Source organism: Aedes aegypti, chromosome 2 (genome assembly GCF_002204515.2).
Source record: "Aedes aegypti strain LVP_AGWG chromosome 2, AaegL5.0 Primary Assembly, whole genome shotgun sequence".
NCBI classification, from domain to species: Eukaryota; Metazoa; Arthropoda; class Insecta; order Diptera; family Culicidae; genus Aedes; species Aedes aegypti.
The window spans coordinates 474,068,653-474,087,495 of NC_035108.1; the positions used below are offsets into that span (position 1 = coordinate 474,068,653).

Here is an 18,843-nt window from a genome sequence, read left to right on the forward strand (position 1 = left end):
TTTCATACAGTTAAACCTCCATGAGTCGATGTTCCATGACTCGATATCGACTCATGGAACCATACTAGAAACAAAATTTCATGGTTAGGGGAATTCGGGGTAAAACCGACACCCTAAGCTTAATGATAAAATGTGTGTACTTTCGCGTGTTAAAAGAACCTAAAATTGCTGTAGAATCACAAATTGGTTATAAATCTATCAATCCATGCGATCGCTTGATGATATATTAAGGTTATATAGTGATTTAAATCAAATTGAAATTTCATTATTTTTAGGTGAGCCAATTGAGAGTGCGGGTAAGATCGACACCCTGTTGGGGTAAAACCGACACATCCACTTTGAGTAGAATTTATACGTTGTGAACATCACCATCACATTGCATATTTAAAAGAATGCTTTAAACATGACTTTCGACATTTAAGAACCCTTCTTTTAAAGGATTATTAACATATTACGTAAATTATTGAGGAGAGACCAAAGTTCCACTAAATATATGTGAAAAATGCAAATGTCCCATGCTAAGATTATATAGTTGGGGTGAATACACATGGATATTTTTAATTTGTGTTTATGGAATGCTTATGAAGATGAAGATGTAGCGAATGATTGTAAAAATAAACACTGTTTTATTTTATCAAAACAGAAAAGTGTAATTATTTTCAGATTATAAAAACTGTCGAACTCCATGGTTTGTAAATAAACAATAAGATTAATTAATGTGAAAATATTTCAAATTCTATGTGAAAATAATTCAAATTCTTCAATTTTAAATGAGAAAAATTTCTTCAAGCTTCATCAAATAAGTTCAAACGTGATAACATAGAAATATGTTTTTTAAATACTTAATGATAGCTTGTGGCAAGTTATATAGTGTCATATTTCACATGTTAACAAGTTCGCCATCCGTGAACTTCACTGGAATTCGAAAATTAAGACTCACATAAACTGCAGAGATAGTCTTTGGATTAGAAAGATACTCTGAAGTTAGATTATGAAGCAAAGAAAGGTGTCGATTTTACCCCAAATGAAAGTGTCGATCTTACCCCGATTAAACATTTATTTTTCAATAGCGTTTTCAGCTGTTGAAAAACCAAAAATTTATTTCTCCTACATGTTGTATCAACATAATAATAGTAAATGATGAGGTAGACGCAGAACGAATAATGATATTTTAAAAATTTCACATGCGAAATTGTTAAAGAAAAATAGCGAAATATTGCAACTGCTGTTGCTTCTATGTTATCCAATATGATTTGTTGTTTATTTTGGTAGTTTATTGGTAGCGTTAGTTGTAATGTCATTTGAAACACAACATTTCACAAGTTAAAATATAGCGTAGTGGAAACTGCATGAAAATCTGCTCAAAACATGAAAAATCAAAGGGTGTCGAGCTTACCCACAGTGTCGGTTTTACCCTGATTTCCCCTACTATGATGGTCCGTTGGAACAGCTTTCCAAAGGATTGCTTTCCATGAATCGATATTTCCATGAGTCGATGGTCCCTTCAATATCGACTCATGGAGGTTTCACTGTATTGTTAGAAGATGAGTCTGTCGGAGATGTCGTTGACAATTGTTCGGAGAACTATATTAGTGACGGCATTGACCCAGAGGGAAGATATCTTGTTTATTTTTTGTTTAGAAGCTCGCAGGAAAAAAAACTTCTAGATATGGTTTTACCATATCTGGTAAGAAATGATTTTACTTCCAAGCCCAGCAAAAATAAACATAGGGGACGGACCTAGTGTAGTGGTTAGCTCACACGCCTCTCACGCCGAGGACCTGGGATCAAATCCCATCCCCGAGATTGTCACTTATGATCATAAAAGTTATAGTGACGATTTCCTTTGGAAGGGAAGTAAAGCCGGTGGTCCCGAGATGAACTAACCCAGGGTTAAAAATCTTGTTAATGAAGATAAAAAAAATATATAAAAAAATAAACATATTTCGTCAATAAACGTTATTTGAAACACTGTAATACTTATGCATTATTTCTTTTATCAATGAAATGAAAACCACGATTCAAGATTACAAAAATTGTAATAGAAATAGGTTTACCGTAAAATGGGGTATTAAGGGATGAAAAAAAAAACTCAGAAGCCAAATACAATTATGAGGATCCTATGACAGATTTCTGAGATAATCATGAAAATGTATGATTTTTGACAGAAATGCAAAATGGGGTGCTAAGGAATTTGAGTTTCGTAAATGAAACCATATTTTGCCAACAACAAAACATATTCTTTTTGGTCAATACCTTTGATGCATTTATCAATTTCATAAGTTATGTTCAACCTTAATCAGATAATACTTCATTATCATTGAACTTGGAATTCCTGCAAACGCAAACCGTTTTATATTAACTGCTAAATCTTCCATAGTTATTAATCCTCTTTGGAAACTATCAATACATCATACAATTGTCTTAAAATGATTTTTCTACTTAAATGCAACAGGATCATAACCTATATATTTGCAGTTTACGAATCTTATAAGCTATGCAGAGATAATGTATAAATAATCTATAATATAAGGATTATTTCAACAAGCTTCAACAATGGCCAATTTGCCCTGTAAATAAAACACTATACTAAACAAAGTATTTGCATGCAACACCCAGTCAGTGGCATGGTGGAAAAAATACTGAAGAAGAAAAATGTTCCAGTATGGAGCGGAAATCTAACGCTCACTCTATAAAACAATGCGTTTAGTGCCCGACGAGGCCGCCAAGTTTCTCAAAAAGAGCTCAGAAAGGACAGAGTCTATAAACAGAGAGTTACGCGAAAAGCCTTCTTTGAATGAGTGTTCTCCTTCGTCTTCGAAATTAGCCCTTATTTTTGCGGATCTGCTCGATAGGTAGACAAACGGTTTGACAGCTCGATAGGTAGATTTGGATTCACTCTTCGCGCAACTCTTCATTTAAAGACTCTGAGAAATGACAAAATATTATTATTATTTACCACTTCATAGGGTTACCACTAAAAGGATCAATGGCGTTAAAACCATTTCCAAATAAAAGAATCATTCAAACTTTCCAAACATTTTACCAGTGTGATCGAACAAGTTTTGGAAATAGTATCAAGAAAAATCCCATATTTACTCTAATACGTTGTTATCAAGATTTTCCTACCAATTTTACCGATTTCCGAGTTTAGACATTTTTGTGATATTCAGTAACAAACAAAACAGACCCATTAACTTTTACAATGCAGTTTTACTTCACGGAATAAACCAAAAATATGTTGGAATATATTACGGCATAAATTGTATGAATTTTGTAACTTGGAAAAGTAGAAAAGATAATCCCCTAACACCCCACTTATTTTCAAGAAGAGACTTTTTCCATAAGAAATATTAGAAGTCGAAATCTAGATAAAATTTTCAAAAGGTTTTGTCTGCGTTGTGTTCTTTATCAAATAGGCTTATGTTCTAAGTTACTCACATATTTTCTCAAGATTGTTTCATAGTTTTTCTAGCTGAATGTATTTTGCCTACAAAATTCGAACAAAAATTGTTTGAATCGTTTTCAATATCTAGACTTCACAATACTTTAATTTAATAGACATCTTCTATCACACGATGCAGCTCACAATCCTCCGAACATATCAAGCATTTCAGATGACTGATGGGGCCCAGATAGCCGTAGCGGTAAACGCGCAGCTATTCAGCAAGACCAAGCTGAGGGTCGTGGGTTCGAATCCCACCAGTCGAGGGTCTTTTCGGGTTGGAAATTTTCTCGACTCCCAGGGCATAGAGTATCATCGTACCTGCCACACGATATACAAATGCAAAAATGGTTAATTGGCAAAGAAAGCTCTCAGTTAATAACTGTGGAAGTACTCATAAGAACACTAAGCTGAGAAGCAGGCTTTGTTCCAGTTGGGACGTAACGCCAGATGACTGATACAGTGACCCCACGCAGTTGAATCACCCACAATTTATGCATCAGCTGATTTCAAAAGACAAAATTATTATCAAACTTGTCACAAAACATCACAGAATTACTTTTACACATAGTTTCTTATCAGTAAAAATAATTCTGTGATGTTTTGTGACAAGTTTGATAATAATTTTGTCTTTTGAAGTCAGCTGAATCATAAATTGTGGGCGATTCAACTGCGTGGGGTGACTGTATATCGACTTTCGACGTTCTTGTGATTTGTCAAACTTGATGTAGAAGTTCAATCCCTTCAAATCCCACGAGTCCTTAACACCCCATTTTACGGTACTTCAATTTATTCGTAATCTACTAATGGGACTGTTATATTACTTTCAATATGGGACGCACACGGTTTGGTATTTTGTCCATACAAGAACTCAAATGTAAGCATGAATATGAATAGTACGCTATAAATAAACACCATGGGACTGTTATGCGAGTATGGACAGAATAGTTCGTAAATCAAAGTTTGAAATTTTGGAGGATTTCTGTCGTTGTCATTCCATGATTTGCCTCCTGGTATTCCGTTTTTGATCTGACAGTCATTCGGATATGATTTCAAATTAAATCATCTTATTGATGATTTGATGTTTTTATTCGATCAATAGGTATGTAAAATATTGGTGAGCGGAAAAAGTATTGTGAGTATTGCATATTTGTCTAGAGAAAAAAAAATGGAAATTAACAAAGGATGATCCATCTTGCCCCTGGGTTTTAAAAATATAGGTAAAATATACTTTCTGGAAACAGCCCGTCTAAAACGGTTATCAAACTTAGAGACTCTTCATTTGTATATTGTCATTGCTTCTTATAAGCCCGCTTAGGTCTTAACCGTAGTTTAACCATATGGGAAAACGGGGTTTAAAAGTTCAATTCTATTTGTATATGGAAAGATAAGGGGTGTTACTTAGGTGACCCATCTTAACACCTTTTTTATCACATGGTCACAAGGCATAATTCCGAGAACAAGCTGAAAGTGAAAGTCAGTTCTTCGTTGTGTCGCGTTACGCTGGAATGTATCAATGATAGGTGTAGAAAATAAGACTACAGTTAACTCTCCCTTACTCGATATTTCGTATCTCGATATCGTGTTAGAGAACCATAGTAAAAGTCGGTTTTCATGGCCACCTCGATGGTTCCTTGGATCGCATTTGCACTGGATTTGTGTTCTAACTCGATGGTCCCTCCAATATCGAGTTTTGGAGAGTTGACTGTATCAGATGACAGAATTGTGTTACAAATAACAGCATACTATAATAAGAAATTGAAAAAAAAAAATCGAATTTAGTACTACACCTTTGACGGATACGCGATATTGCGATCTCATCACGCGTATTGCGGCCGTCTTCACTGCCGTGAATCACAAGTTTGTCTCATCTTCACTTTCCTCGAAATTGAGTTGATATCAGATTACAACAAATCTCATAAAAAGCTTTCAACTGCACTAATGGGACAACTAAATTTGTTCGGTGAAAATAAGATCACTATCTAGTCGAATTGTCCCATAATAAAAAGTAACCGCAATGTGTAACATAAAAATGAGCCATGTTTTAATCGTCTTAACATTTTTTTTTTCAGTGGTATTGGACTGTACAGCAATTAGTTAAAGTTTCTTAAAAATATCATAATATGGCATGATGAAATACAGCCTATTATGATGAGAAATTCAAAAAAAAAAAATATTACGCGGTTGTTAATGACGTTTTTGCAATTTCTTATCGTAATAGGCTGTTTTTCATCACGCCAATCTGTCATGAAACGGCCTACTTTCCTGCTTTAAGGTATGCAGTGCGGGAATAGCCATTACGCAACTGAAACCAGTGCTGTAATGATTCACTGTTTTGAGTTTCGTAATGAATCATAACACAACAATTTTTCAGAAATTGTGAAATAATGGTGAATGCATTCCGATATAATTTCTGATATCCTCAAGTGGTTTTATACGAAATTGCAAAAAACGTTGTACGTAACTCGTTGCAGAACTCGACTTTTACAGCACTCGTCGTAAATTTATGACTCGTGCTGTAAAAATCATCATTCTGCAACTTGTTCCGTAAACTACTATTTTCATAACTCAAAATTACTCATTGATTGTCTTCAAAACCTTTTCAGGTAGTGAACATAAATGTTATTTAATTTATAACTGCAGTGAAGCTATTTTGTACTTAGCAAGCATTAGGTAAAATTTTATTCTATTTATTAAATGATCAGTCATTATTGATATTATCAAGGCCAGCATTTCCAGTGAGTGAAGCACTTTATAGTACCAGAACATCATAGTAGAATCAATAGATTAGAAGATTAAAAAAATTGATTATTGTAATAATAATTTTGCTATTGTTATATGCAATCTCTTATCTGTACTAAAAAATACAGGAATCAACTGTCAAAAGTCATCCCTCTTTCGAAAAAATAATTCCAAGTCCAGGGAAGTTGATATATTGCAAGGTTATCGAGACAAAAAAATTGATTATCAAGTTAGGCAATAATTTATATTGTTTTGTTGCTTTGAATAATTTCAAAACTTCTGCCAGAAGAAAGAATTTGTCGTGGGCAAGGATGGAAAAAAATCGCCTCTAGCGACTATGTTGTTAGTATTTGAATGATCTAAGAGGGCCGTCGCTCTTGAAGAAGCATGATTTGAACACCTCACTACACGCGCTTAGTAAGGATAGGTATATGGTGCATCCGATGCACTGTTTGTCGCGGGACAAACCGTTTGTCGGATGTTGTAACAAGTTGCGATTAACATGAATCAAAACGTGTACACGGCATAATTTTTCGCCCAAAGCCATGATTGACTTTCGGATCAAAAATGGCACACCAGAAGGCAGATCGCAAAAATCCAAAAATAAGTGCAAAAATCCTCGCTAAGTTATAACTTTGGTTTGCGAACAATTGATCGTTAGCAAACATGCCGAGCGATTCAATTTTTCGCGGAGGGGAGTTTGTTGTTTGACTTGACGATCAATAGTTTATCGTTGTTGCTATGCTCGCACGATAAAGAACAACCGCGATGCATCATTTATTTTGTCATGATCACTAGATTTCCATCCTTGGTCGTTGGCATGAGAATATAATACGAATCATTAAAGAAAAATGATTGTGGACCACGTAAAAAAGACCTGACTGTTGTACTAAATTCGATTTTTATTTACTTACAGATATTCCTCTAAACAGCTTAAGAATTTATTATCAAAAAATACAGTACCTTAAGCAATCGACTTCGGTTATATGATGATATGTTGCGTCTTGGGACATGACATCGACATCGCAAAATATAGGGCTAAGATTCCCCGGACATAACCCGTGCAAAGAAGCGTCGAAATATTTTAACATGGTGTTGTTACAGATCTCATAAAATGCAACGTAGTCTCTTCTATCCAATAAGTCGAACGTTTCTCTATAACATTCGTTTATCCATAATCTAATAAGATCGGTGGAATTATTCAAGATTGTCTTTTGACTCATCGTGCAAAAAATATTAATTATTCTTGAAATTGTTTTCAGCGAAAATTCATATCTTGGTTTGACTATCGTTGATGGGAAGCGTTCAGATAATTGTCGAATTAAATCGACAGTCGCTGATGGTATGGATGACAGCAAATTTTCAAGATTTCCATCTATTTTGACAAGCTCTACTTTTCTTTTGAATATGAATGCGGAATTTTCATCGTCGTGCTTGCTGTAAAAAATTAAATGGAATTTATTCAGTAGTCTTGTAAATGATGTTCCATGTTTTCCTAGTATAACCGGATTCCGCATCGCTGCCACGATATTTGTTTGTTTAATGCATTGTATATGGTTATTTTCATCCCAGGAATGTTGCTCCAATAACCGTCTCAAAAATTCTGATACTTCTAATCGATGGACAGCAGCATTATGCATATCATCAATAAACCATGTCAAGTATTTTCTATTTTTGGGATAGACGATTTCGCGAGAAACTTTCATTGAGTGCCGCACAAGTATTCGACGCAGAGATTTTATAGTTGTTTTTTCGTTTAAATTGCTAATGCAAAGATTTGATGATCCATTCGCGGCCGTTGTAATATTTTTTATCAATATGCTTTTGCCTACTGTTGTGTCACTAGACAGCAATGCTGGTTTTTTGTCTTTTAACAATAATGTCATAATATAATGATATGGTTTATTTTCCAGAGTACACACAAATTCACTGTAATTTAAAATATTAAATAAAATAACAAGAAATGAAAACATATTTTTTTTACCTTGAAGGTTCATTTATATCCATAATCCATTGCTCCCAGATGCATGCATCATTGGTGGTGTTGACGTAATACTGAAAGATAGTACCCTTCAATGGAAAACTTGATGTACTGTCTGAAACTAGTTCTCGAACAAAAATGTCATATTTCAATCTTTCCATTTCACTCATTAATCCTCCAACAGACCAAACACAGCAGAAAATGAATAGTTTTTTAATGGCTTCTCTAATAAGTGCTTCGTTGTCATAGATCTTCTTATTATTCCACTCGATGAAAACATTCTCATACAATGCACAAAATGTATGAAGAACTGCTACATCCGTATATACAGCAGTTAATGTACATTCTTGATGTTTGAAATTTATAAACACTCCTATATACTTGTCAATTAGATTTAGTAATTCATCCTTCATGTATGTTGGCCATTTCTTGTTTTCTAACCAAGTAAATAGAAGTTGCCTATATGTTAGGTTTCCGTCTTGAATATATATTATTGAGAAGCTGGATACGTAAGCAGGTGTTGCACATTGCAAATCAACAGTTTCAATAACAAATTTTACAACATTCTCTTCGTCTGAAATGTTTAACGAGTCACTTCTTACGCAGGACCGATCAAATGCAATATTTTCAAGCCACGAATCACATAATGGGCCATCAAATATAACACATTTTTGTTTGTATGTTTTTGATTGCAGGATGGATTTCAAAATCCCGCTAACTGTATTATCCTCAGACGAATTGATATCATGGGTTTCATTCAGGGTCATTGGATGTACATAATATTGTTTAAAATGCATGCCTTCTTGAGATAAATTTTGTAGAACTAAACTGATTAGACTTGACTTCCCACTACATACCGCACCGGTGATGATTATCTGAGAATATGTCTTAAAAGCATCAAGTATTTGCTTGGTTTTCGTCTTCAGGTAACTTGAGTGCTGAAATAAAATTATATTTCAATTACATGTTAATGGAATATGTCCTATTTTCAGCATGACATTACCATCAAATTCAATGAGCAAAAATCATTTTGCACGTTTATTTGTTTTACTTCTAAAGAACCAACTTCGCTTTTGTCATTGTAAAATAAAGCTTCCAAATATGACATAAAACAGCTTGCTTCAGCGACTGATAAACTTCGGCAAAATTCATTCTAAAAATATATTGTTAAATGATTAAATCATCTTTTTATTGTGGATTACAATGTTTTGCAAAATAAAGGAAATAATTCTACAGAAAAAAAGCAATCAACGGAAAATCGGCACAAATAAAAAATAAAACAATAATAAGGAAAAACAATGCTTGCTCTATTATACCCAGTTAACCATTGAAAGGCGTGGACGACTATGTTGCATTTTTTTGCTCATATCTTCTGACTCAATAGATCAATACTCAAAACTTTAACGGATTTGTGTAGGGGATTAGTTGCACCCTCATATGCATTCACAAGGATTTGGATACCGGTGGTCAATCCAGATACACGGCCTGAAATGTAGTGTACACCTCCTATTCCATGAGTGTTTCTGGGAAAATCTCAGTGTATGTATTTGTATTTATGTGATCTAATATGAATACAGTATTTTTGTAAGTCTAGCGATCTCATTTGGATCACTTTTGAACCACAATAATCACTTGACCATTAGACATGTTTAGATATACGAGGCCGGAACTATCATTGTGCAATTTTGAAAATCACCCAGACAACCAAAATGTACGTATAACGAAATCACCTGGAGGCTTTGCATGTGCAAAATTTCACTTATAAGATGTCGCGAAAATGCCTCCTACGTACAAAAGCGGAGGCGATATACGTGCATATATTTTGTGGTGAATAATAGCTTACAATGCAATTGTATAAATTTTCTATCAAACTAACCTGTGATCTTATGCAACTTAACCTATAATAACAAATGTTGATTTGGCAGCTGGCACGGATTGATTCGACTTACTTTGTACGAGTGTGCTGCCGTGAATCGCAAGTTAGTCCCATCTGTAAAAAGTAGGAATTGAATAGGTGCGGAAATCTGTGGTGGGACTGATATGCGGTTATTTTTCATTATGGGACAATTTGACTTGGTGTTTTTTCCTACTTTTTCCGAACAAATCTTATTATCTCATTAGGGCATGGAAGATATGTTGAAAACTGAACTCAACTCAATTTTGACGAAAATGCAGATGAGACTGACTTGCGATTCACGGTAGTGTATGTGACGAAACAAAATGTACAAATTAATTCAGGAAAAAAGCGTTTTATGCGAGGAATGAATCTGACGATTTTATCCTTCGTGTTTTGCGGGTTTGATGTAATTTGTTTGAATTAAAGAGTTATTATGTGAACTTGTACACGACTTCTGGTTGTCTGGGCAGATAGTCAATGCTGGAGCTACTGAACTTAACCTTAAATGGCATCTATACGTCCAAAATATCCAAAATTTTCTAAAACAGTGTTTTTCTGAAGTTTAATAGTTATTCTACTGTTCTAAGTTCATATTAAACAGTATAATTATTGCATATTTTACCTGTAATGCACATCCTATTTCCACTTTTTCCTGGCTGCTATCCATGGCCATTAGTTTTCTAGATTTGAGTATTGCTTTTTCCATTCGATGAAATGTCCATAATTGACTTTGTGAAGATATTGAGGTTTTTATGTACTCATGGAATAGAATCAGCAACGAAGCTAATATTTTGTATTGCTTATAACCACATAAGCAAAGTAAGTTTTCGAAAACAATGGTTTGGTCTGGTATCGTGATGCTCATTGGTCTCATAATTGATCTTTCCACGACAGGTAATGGAATCATACATTTTTGGGAAACAGCAAAAATATGGAATTGACTTGAGGTCTTCGTGTTCTTTAAATTCAGAGTCGTTCGTTTTGATTTTTGCACAAAAATATTCCTTATAATATCGTTAATTGCACTTAAAACTTGTGATGAAAGCTTTTCTATATTTTTGAAACAAATCCATGCCTGAAGTTTCATTACTCCTTCCATATATTTAGTTATTTCAGTTTTCAGCCAACTGGAGTTGCAGTAAAGTGTTACGAACATTACTGCAATTTCCTTTGCCAATTGTTTCAACAGGTGATGTCCATAATTCGTGTCGTTATCAAAAAGTTGTGGAATATACTTGGATTTTATCATAGTTGTTATTGTCATCATCATTCGATTTGTTTGAGGAGTAATAAAGATTGGGTCATCACATTTTTTCAATTCATAACCATATGCAAACTCGTTATTCAACTGTGCCACTGAACAATGTTTTGCTTCATCATTCCAGTACGATCGAATTTGCGACACCCATTCAAAAGTAGATAAACTTGATACTTTTGCTTTGATAATAGCTTTTATAACATCTCGTATATTAATTTCAACGATAAGTATGCTTTCTAATTTTCTTCTGAGCGATAAAGTTGGGATTGTTGCTAAATCTTGTTTTACTGTCAATAACTGGTTCAATAGCTGTAAAAATTTGAATACCGTCAGGTACTAAGGGAAATCAACAATAAAATACGAACCTTATCATGCATTGCTTTGAGCATTTTGAGTGGTTTAAACTTTCCTAATAAATTTGTTTGAATTATTGCGTTTCTAATATGATGAGTACTTTCCATTTGCGTACATTTGATCAATACTTGACATATGGATTGCTCGAGCCATCCGCTTTCAAACCGTTTGAAATAATTTTGTTTCAATTTGATAAAACATTTTTGTAACGCAACCCTAATAGCATCAAAAACCGATGATTCCAATCTGTTCATTATATTGCTGATGTCGTACCCAGGTTCGACAAGTATCGACTTATTAAACGCAATATTGTCCTCATCAATCGTGTTTAATCCATCAATTTCCCATACGTTGCCATACTTTTGCGGTAAGTCGAGTTGCCTTATTTTCAAGCTCTTGATATTTTCAAATATGTATACTAAAGATGTTTGAACTAAACAGTAGTCATTTGGAAAGGCAAATAATTTAATTAGAAGTTTATCCGGCACAAGGAATAAACGATAACAATTATTTCTCTGATCTTCTAACATTTGTTTCAGATTCAATGTTACTTCATAGAATCTTTTTCTAAGTAGTTCAACGTCATTGAGAAATGAGACTCCATGCGGGCAAATGTCTAATAGTAAGCTTGCTTTTTGTATAAATTCAATTAGATCTGTCCACTTATCATAGCATATTTTGAATGCTTCATTAAAATTGTTTAGTTTTGGAGAAGATAGTGTTGCGTTTGAGATTTCGTATAGTGTATTGCTCTGATCACTTATTGAAATTAGAGTTTCGAGCAAGTCATTCATGAAGTTCAGATCTTTTTCCCAGCAGTAAATTTTTTCTTGAAACGGTTTTCTATAAGGTGATTGCAGCAAACGATTGATAACAATGAGGTTTGATTTAAACACTGTCAACAATGTATGTGCTTCAATAATTTCATGCTCTGCGTTCGGTTTTTGTTGTACGTCGAATCTTATTGTTCGTGCAGCATTCTCGACCATCTTTAACTCCGTTTCAATTTCAAACTCTTTTCTAGCTGTTAAGCAAAGTTGACTCATTCTTTCTTCATGGCAGTGTAATCCATAATTTACCGCTTCCTCTATAGATATCAGTGCAGCTATTTCATGGGTGCTAAAATAAACTATCTATATAATTCCTCTATTTGATAAATTGCTTATAAAAAATTGTCAGGTAAAAATAATAAAAAAAAATCAACTATAACGTGTATATTTTTACAGATACACATTTATGTTAGAGTTATGGTTAGAGTTAAATAGTAGAGTACTGAATTCGTTTTTTATTCTTACAGTCGCTGTCACTTTACAGCTTCTCAGCAAACATTTCTTATGTTCTTATGTGCGCTTCCACAGTTTTTAACGGAGAGCCGACTTTGTCGATTGACCGTTTTGCATTCGTAAGTTGTGTAGCAATCATGAAGTACTCTATGCCCTGAGAAGTTTAAGAAATTTGCTTTACGAAAAGATCGTCTACCGATCGTTATCGGTAACGGGACCGGTTTCGTACTTTGTCATTAGGGTCCAAATAACGGTAAACGCGCAGCGATTCAGCAATACCAAGCTGAGTGTCGATTCAGCAATACCGCCGGCCTAGGAATTTTTGTAAAGTGAACTGAACTATCGATATTCTTACATTTTGCGTTATGAAAGATAGAACGATTCAGTATCATTCCTCATCAAGGCGTAGATAGGCGCGTGGTGTACGCACGAGCCAGTTCTTGGTTTGGAATCATCTACGCCTTGATGAGGAATGATACTGGTTACCGCCATAAATTTTTGTTTTCAGTTGTTGATTTCATATGGCAAATTTATGAATTTCAACCTAATTTCTTATGGCGAATTTTCATAAGGGGCTTCTATATTCTGTGCCACACAATATACACATAAAATGATGGTAAAAAAAAAGCTTTCGGTTAATAACTGAGTTAATCAGAGAAGTAGGCTCTATCTCAGTTGGCAAGTACCAACGTAGTTAGGTGCCTGGTGTAGGATCGGAACTCGCAATAAATGAGGAACACGCGTCTAGCTTACTTGCTCGTCGATACAAAAGTGATTTCTTTATTTCGCTCGCTTATACATCCAACCACACAATGTATGCCCTGTTGTTCTTTAGTATTCCCTTGTAACGTCTGTTACTACTTCGACACTACACTTCCCCACTTTCTCGGTAGTCCTGAACTATACCCAGTTGAAAATCCTCAAGATATTTCGGTTTCTTCGATTCACGACGTGATCGACATAGTGGCTCGATAGTTACATTCGGGTTACTGTTGTTATCATCGGGCTGCTCACTTTGTTCAAGGCTGCGATGCGAAGTCGATGGTTCTTCATTTGGAAGTTCTGCTCTTATCTCGGTTCTCGGGATGATTGGCTTTAAATGCGATACATTACGATGGAATATTTTTCCACTAGCCTTCGATTGTATGGTTGCGTCTGCTCCATTGCGCTTAAGGATTATCATTTCTTCGGGATTGAAGTTAGTCGAAAGCTTGTTATCCTTTGTCATCCTTTTCGCGACAACAACGTCTCCTTCTTTCAACGAGCTTGGACGAGCCTTGCGTCTTATGTTCGTGTACTCCGCTCCTTTTAACTTCTTTTCACGATCTGTGTCCTGTATCTCTTCAATAGTCTTCGCTGGATTCATTGGAAAAGCTGGAAGTTTATCACGAAGCACCCTACCGAACATGAGTGCTGATGGTGCAACTCCCGTGGTGGAATGAGGAGTGGAATTGTACATTAGCAAGTACATACGCAGATCCCACCTCCAATCTACCTTGGATGACTCCTGGCTGATCTGCAGCCGCTTTTTCAGTGACCTGTTCGCCCGTTCCACTTCACCGTTGGCCTGTGGCCGATATGGCGTCGTCTTTCGCAATTCAATTCCGAATTCCTTACAGAAACTTTGCAGCGATTCACTTACGAATTGGGGACCATTATCTGATCTGATGGATTCCGGAATTCCGTATCTGCAGAAGGTTTCGTGCAATGCTTGTATCGTATTTTTAGCCGAAATCTCCCTCATAATGATGACCTCAACAAACCTACTAAAATAGTCAATCAGGACTAGGAGATTGTGGCCTGAAGGTAATGGGCCCATGAAATCAACTGCAATATGAACCCAAGGTTTATCTGGAATTTTTGTTGTTAACAATGGTTCTGGTGCCGCTGGGGAGGATACTAGGGTACAATCTTTGCAACTTCTGACAAAACGCTCAGTTTCTGCATCCATACCCGGCCACCATACCTTCTGTCTTAGACGTCTTTTCATTACCACGACTCCCGGATGTCCCTCATGCGCGATTTCCAACGTTCTGTTTCGCAAAAATTTTGGGACCACAATTCTTTCTCCTCGCAGAAGCACGCTCGACGCTACACATAATTCTGTTGCATATGCCTTGAATGGTTTTGCCTTTTCAGACCATATTCCAGTTTCCAACGCTTCGTAGACTTCCTGAATTTCTTCATCTTTACTAGTGTCTTCTTGAATCTCCTGAACGGTTATAGCTGCTGGTGCTGCGAGAGTGAGCAGCATCTGAACGTAGCATTCATTGTCCGGATCGTACGTCTCTGGACTCGATTCAGAAAGCCTAGATAGTACGTCTGCAACGTTGGTTGCCCCTGGTTGATATACAACATCATAGCTGTACGATTGAAGTCGTAGAACCCAGCGTTCTATTCGAGCACAAGGCTTAGATTTTGGGCTGAACAAAAATTTCAATGGTTTACAGTCCGTGATTAGCGTGAATCTTGCACCATGAAGGTAAAGTCGAAAACGATCAACTGCCCAGACCAGTGCCAAAGCCTCCTTCTCTGTTTGGCAGTACTTCCTTTCTAGATGAGTCAAAGATTTACTGGCATAAGCGATTATTCTTCTTCGGCCCTGAACGTTTTCCTGCAGTAATACAGCCCCAAGTCCGAATGGACTTGCATCCGCAACAAGGATGGTTTTATCACGCACGTTGAAGAATCCCAATTGTTTGATATCACTGACAGCTCGCTTGATTTCATCGAAAGCCTGTTGGTGCTGTTCTGACCAAACGAATCTATTCTCTTTTTTTAGAAGCGCTCTTAGAGAATCTGTTTTACTTGCAAGATGCGGTATGAATCTTCCTACGTAGGTTACCAAACCCAGGAAGCTTCTGAGTTCAGATGCATTGTTTGGTTTCCTGAACTGATTTACAGCCTGAACCCGATTAGCTGTTGGTTTAACACCGCTTGTGGATAACTCATGACCGACAAATTCAAGCTTATCAACATTGAATTGACATTTATCGCTATTTAAAACCACACCATATTCCTGGAACCGCTGCAAGAGTTTGTTCAGGCGAGAATCATGTTCCTCTTGAGTGCGTCCAGAAACAACAACATCGTCTAAGTAAACTATTACGCCATCTAATCCAGCAACGATCGTATCCATTACTTTCTGGAACAGCTCTGGCGCGCAGCTGATCCCGAACATTAATCTCTTGTATCTAGTTAAATGAAATTTAATGAAAACAAAGAAAATATTTCAATAATCAAATAAATTTATTCGTCTTTTCTCTGTAAAATTACACCAAACTCTTTACCTGAAGAGTCCATACTTTGTTATGAACGTCGTGATAACTCTGGAATCTTCCGATAACTCAAGCTGGTGGAACGCATCTTTCACATCCAGTTTTGAAAATTTGAACGCTCCTTCTACATCCGAAAGCAGCTCTTCGATCACAGGCAACGGGTGCGTTTCACGCAATATTGCCTGATTGGCTTGTCGCATATCGACACAGAGCCTCAAGTCTCCAGATTGCTTCAGAATAGGAACAACTGGAGAAACCCAGGGAGACGGACCGCTTACTTTTTCAATTATATCCATTTCGAGCAAGTACTTCAATTTATCATGGATACGTTCTTCCAAGGCAATCGGAGCTCTTCGGTATACTTGTTGGATTGGCTGTACTGTTTTGTCGATGGGAATCTCCAAAATGATGCCTTTTATCTTTGGGAAAACGCTTGGAACTGAAGCATTTACTGTTCCGATGTTGAATCCAACCTTTAGGACTTTTAGCGCTTTTGCTGTGGCATCGCCGAGTAGGTTCTGTTGTCCACCCTCTACGACGTAGAATTTTGCGTTCACTGAATTTGGTCCCGCTTCCACGACAGCCCAGAACATAATTTTGATCTTCATTGGGTTGTCTGTGGCATAGGCAACCAATTTACGATCAACGTCTTGGGACATCTTAGTAATTTTTATGCCGGCTTCCCTTACACGCTTCCAAGTTTGCTCCTCAATAATATTGGCATCCGCGCCCGAGTCGATAACCATTGGAATCTTTATTCCCCCCACAACAAAATCAAAAACGTTCTTGCCCATCGCATAAAAAATCGAATCATCTTTCTGAAGCTCTGCATGATTGTCCGACGTGTCTGCAATCTGTCTGATTCGCTTCGGTTTAGTAGCTTCCGGTTCAAAACGGCTAGTACGTTTTAGACATCGGTTTATGAAATGTCCAATTTCACCACATTTGAGACATTTTGCATTTCGTGCTCGGCAGAAATTGTCACCTTTTAAGTGTCCCTTCCGGCCACACGCAAAACAGGATCTGCTGTATGTCTTGAATGGAGTAAAATTTGGCCTCTGTCTTTCTGGGACCGGGCGCTTCGAAATTTTGCTCACCATCTCTGCAGGTTTGGTCTCAACATGCGAACGATCAAGTTCTCTCATCTGCAGCTGAACATCAGCCAACGTCGTTCCCAGAGTAACGATTTCCTCAAGAGCCAGATCTTTTGCCAATATTTGCCGCCGAAGCTCATTTGATTTGCAGGTTTCCACAATTTGCTCGATAATGCGGTCCTCAATCTCTCTTGGATCGAAACGATCAAATTCGCATCTCTTCGCTTGAATGCGTAGTCTCAATACATAGTCAGCAAACCTCTCATCCTGTTTCTGAACAATCTGTCTGAACAAATGACGCTCGTAATTACGTCTTCTCATCGGCTCAAAATGTTCATCTAATTTTTGAATGGCCACCTCGTAATAAGGAGGATCTGCCACCACATGCGGAATTTGATCAACACCGGGTAGATGGTCAAAAATTTCTTGAATTTCTGAACCCGCCAAATGCAATAACTGTGATCGTTTTTCCCACTGTGATGTAACCCCGCAAGCGTCGAAATATCTCTCCAACTCCCTTTTCCATTTTTGCCATTCCGTTGGTAGCCGAGATCTATCTGCCGACATCTCAAACGGCCGAATGCGACGCATCGAATCCATCCTGTATAAATCAATGATAAAACTAATTTTGCAATACTCAACTATATTATACTATAAGAAGTGAATGGAATGGATGGATCACCTTATTTTCCACAAAAACTTTTGCCATAGTTGATATTAAAGCATTTAATTATATGAACTGAACTCATTTGAGTATTATGCCACATAAATATCAAGTCCCACTCTTAATTACAATATTATGTATACTAGTGTTACTATTTTGTTACCTGTAGTTTGTTACCAGCAAGTACACGTCGCTAATACAAATGGAATTGTCATTTGTTCAAAATAGTTAAAAAAAAGGTTGCTTACCTGAGCCGTCAAATATAACCTGGAATATGTGCTGGTGTCTGTGCTGTGTGCTGAATATTTTGTTCGAATGCATCTAATAGTATCCTTATGTTTCGCTTAGTGTATGTCTTCTTGCACCCAGTTGCATAAATCATTTAGGCACACAGTTGCCAAAATTTCATAACAGCGTTTTCGTTGTACATGTTCACAAATATCACGTATTTTTCTTTGCACCCAGTTGCAAATATTATTTAGGCACACAGTTGCCGCAATTCCAACCACGAATTATTATGCTCTAATTTGAATTCACAATTTTTATATACAGTTACACTGATATCATGTATTCTTTTATGCACCCAGTTGCAGAACTCACTCAGGCAAACAGTTGCCGTTATTTCATCCAGAGGCTCTTCGTAGAATATAGCTGGGCACACAGTTGCCATGCATTCAAAATTCATTCTAGTTACACATTTGTTATCACATCCTTTTTCTTTTGTTTTATTGATTTTTTTTTTTAATCCCATGCATGCAACCTACCTTGACAAGCAAATACCTTTGATGCGTCAAAGCACTGTCGAGCATTTCACATTGTTCTCCATTGCCATCAGTGGCTGTCGAAT

General features: G+C 36.4%; 1 protein-coding gene across 2 annotated transcripts; it reads right to left on the reverse strand.

Moving 5' to 3' along the window:
- Nucleotides 1-6,775: 6,775 nt before the first annotated feature.
- On the reverse strand, nucleotides 6,776-9,319 carry LOC110677255 (dynein heavy chain 2, axonemal-like). Of its 2 annotated transcripts, XM_021848390.1 has the most exons (3): nucleotides 9,172-9,319; nucleotides 8,172-9,106; nucleotides 6,776-8,116 (listed from the first exon to the last, which is right to left on the reverse strand). In XM_021848390.1, the coding sequence occupies exons 1-3, from the start codon at nucleotides 9,274-9,276 to the stop codon at nucleotides 7,135-7,137; spliced, it is 2,022 nt and encodes a 673-aa protein (XP_021704082.1). In that variant the 5' UTR covers nucleotides 9,277-9,319; the 3' UTR covers nucleotides 6,776-7,134. The 2 variants fall into 2 exon arrangements, with proteins under 2 accessions (XP_021704082.1, XP_021704084.1); XM_021848392.1 differs by having other exon boundaries at nucleotides 6,776-9,106.
- Between the last annotated feature and the right edge of the window lie 9,524 nt (nucleotides 9,320-18,843).

Bases quoted from the DNA above. Each gene is read 5' to 3' on its own strand.
- LOC110677255 (XM_021848390.1), bottom strand. From the start codon at position 9,276: ATGTCATATTTGGAAGCTTTATTTTACAATGACAAAAGCGAAGTTGGT. The intron at 9,107-9,171 runs GTAATGTCATGC...ATTTTATTTCAG, and splicing joins TTTGCTCATTGAATTTGATG to CACTCAAGTTACCTGAAGAC. The intron at 8,117-8,171 runs GTAAAAAAAATA...TTTAAATTACAG, and splicing joins GATATAAATGAACCTTCAAG to TGAATTTGTGTGTACTCTGG.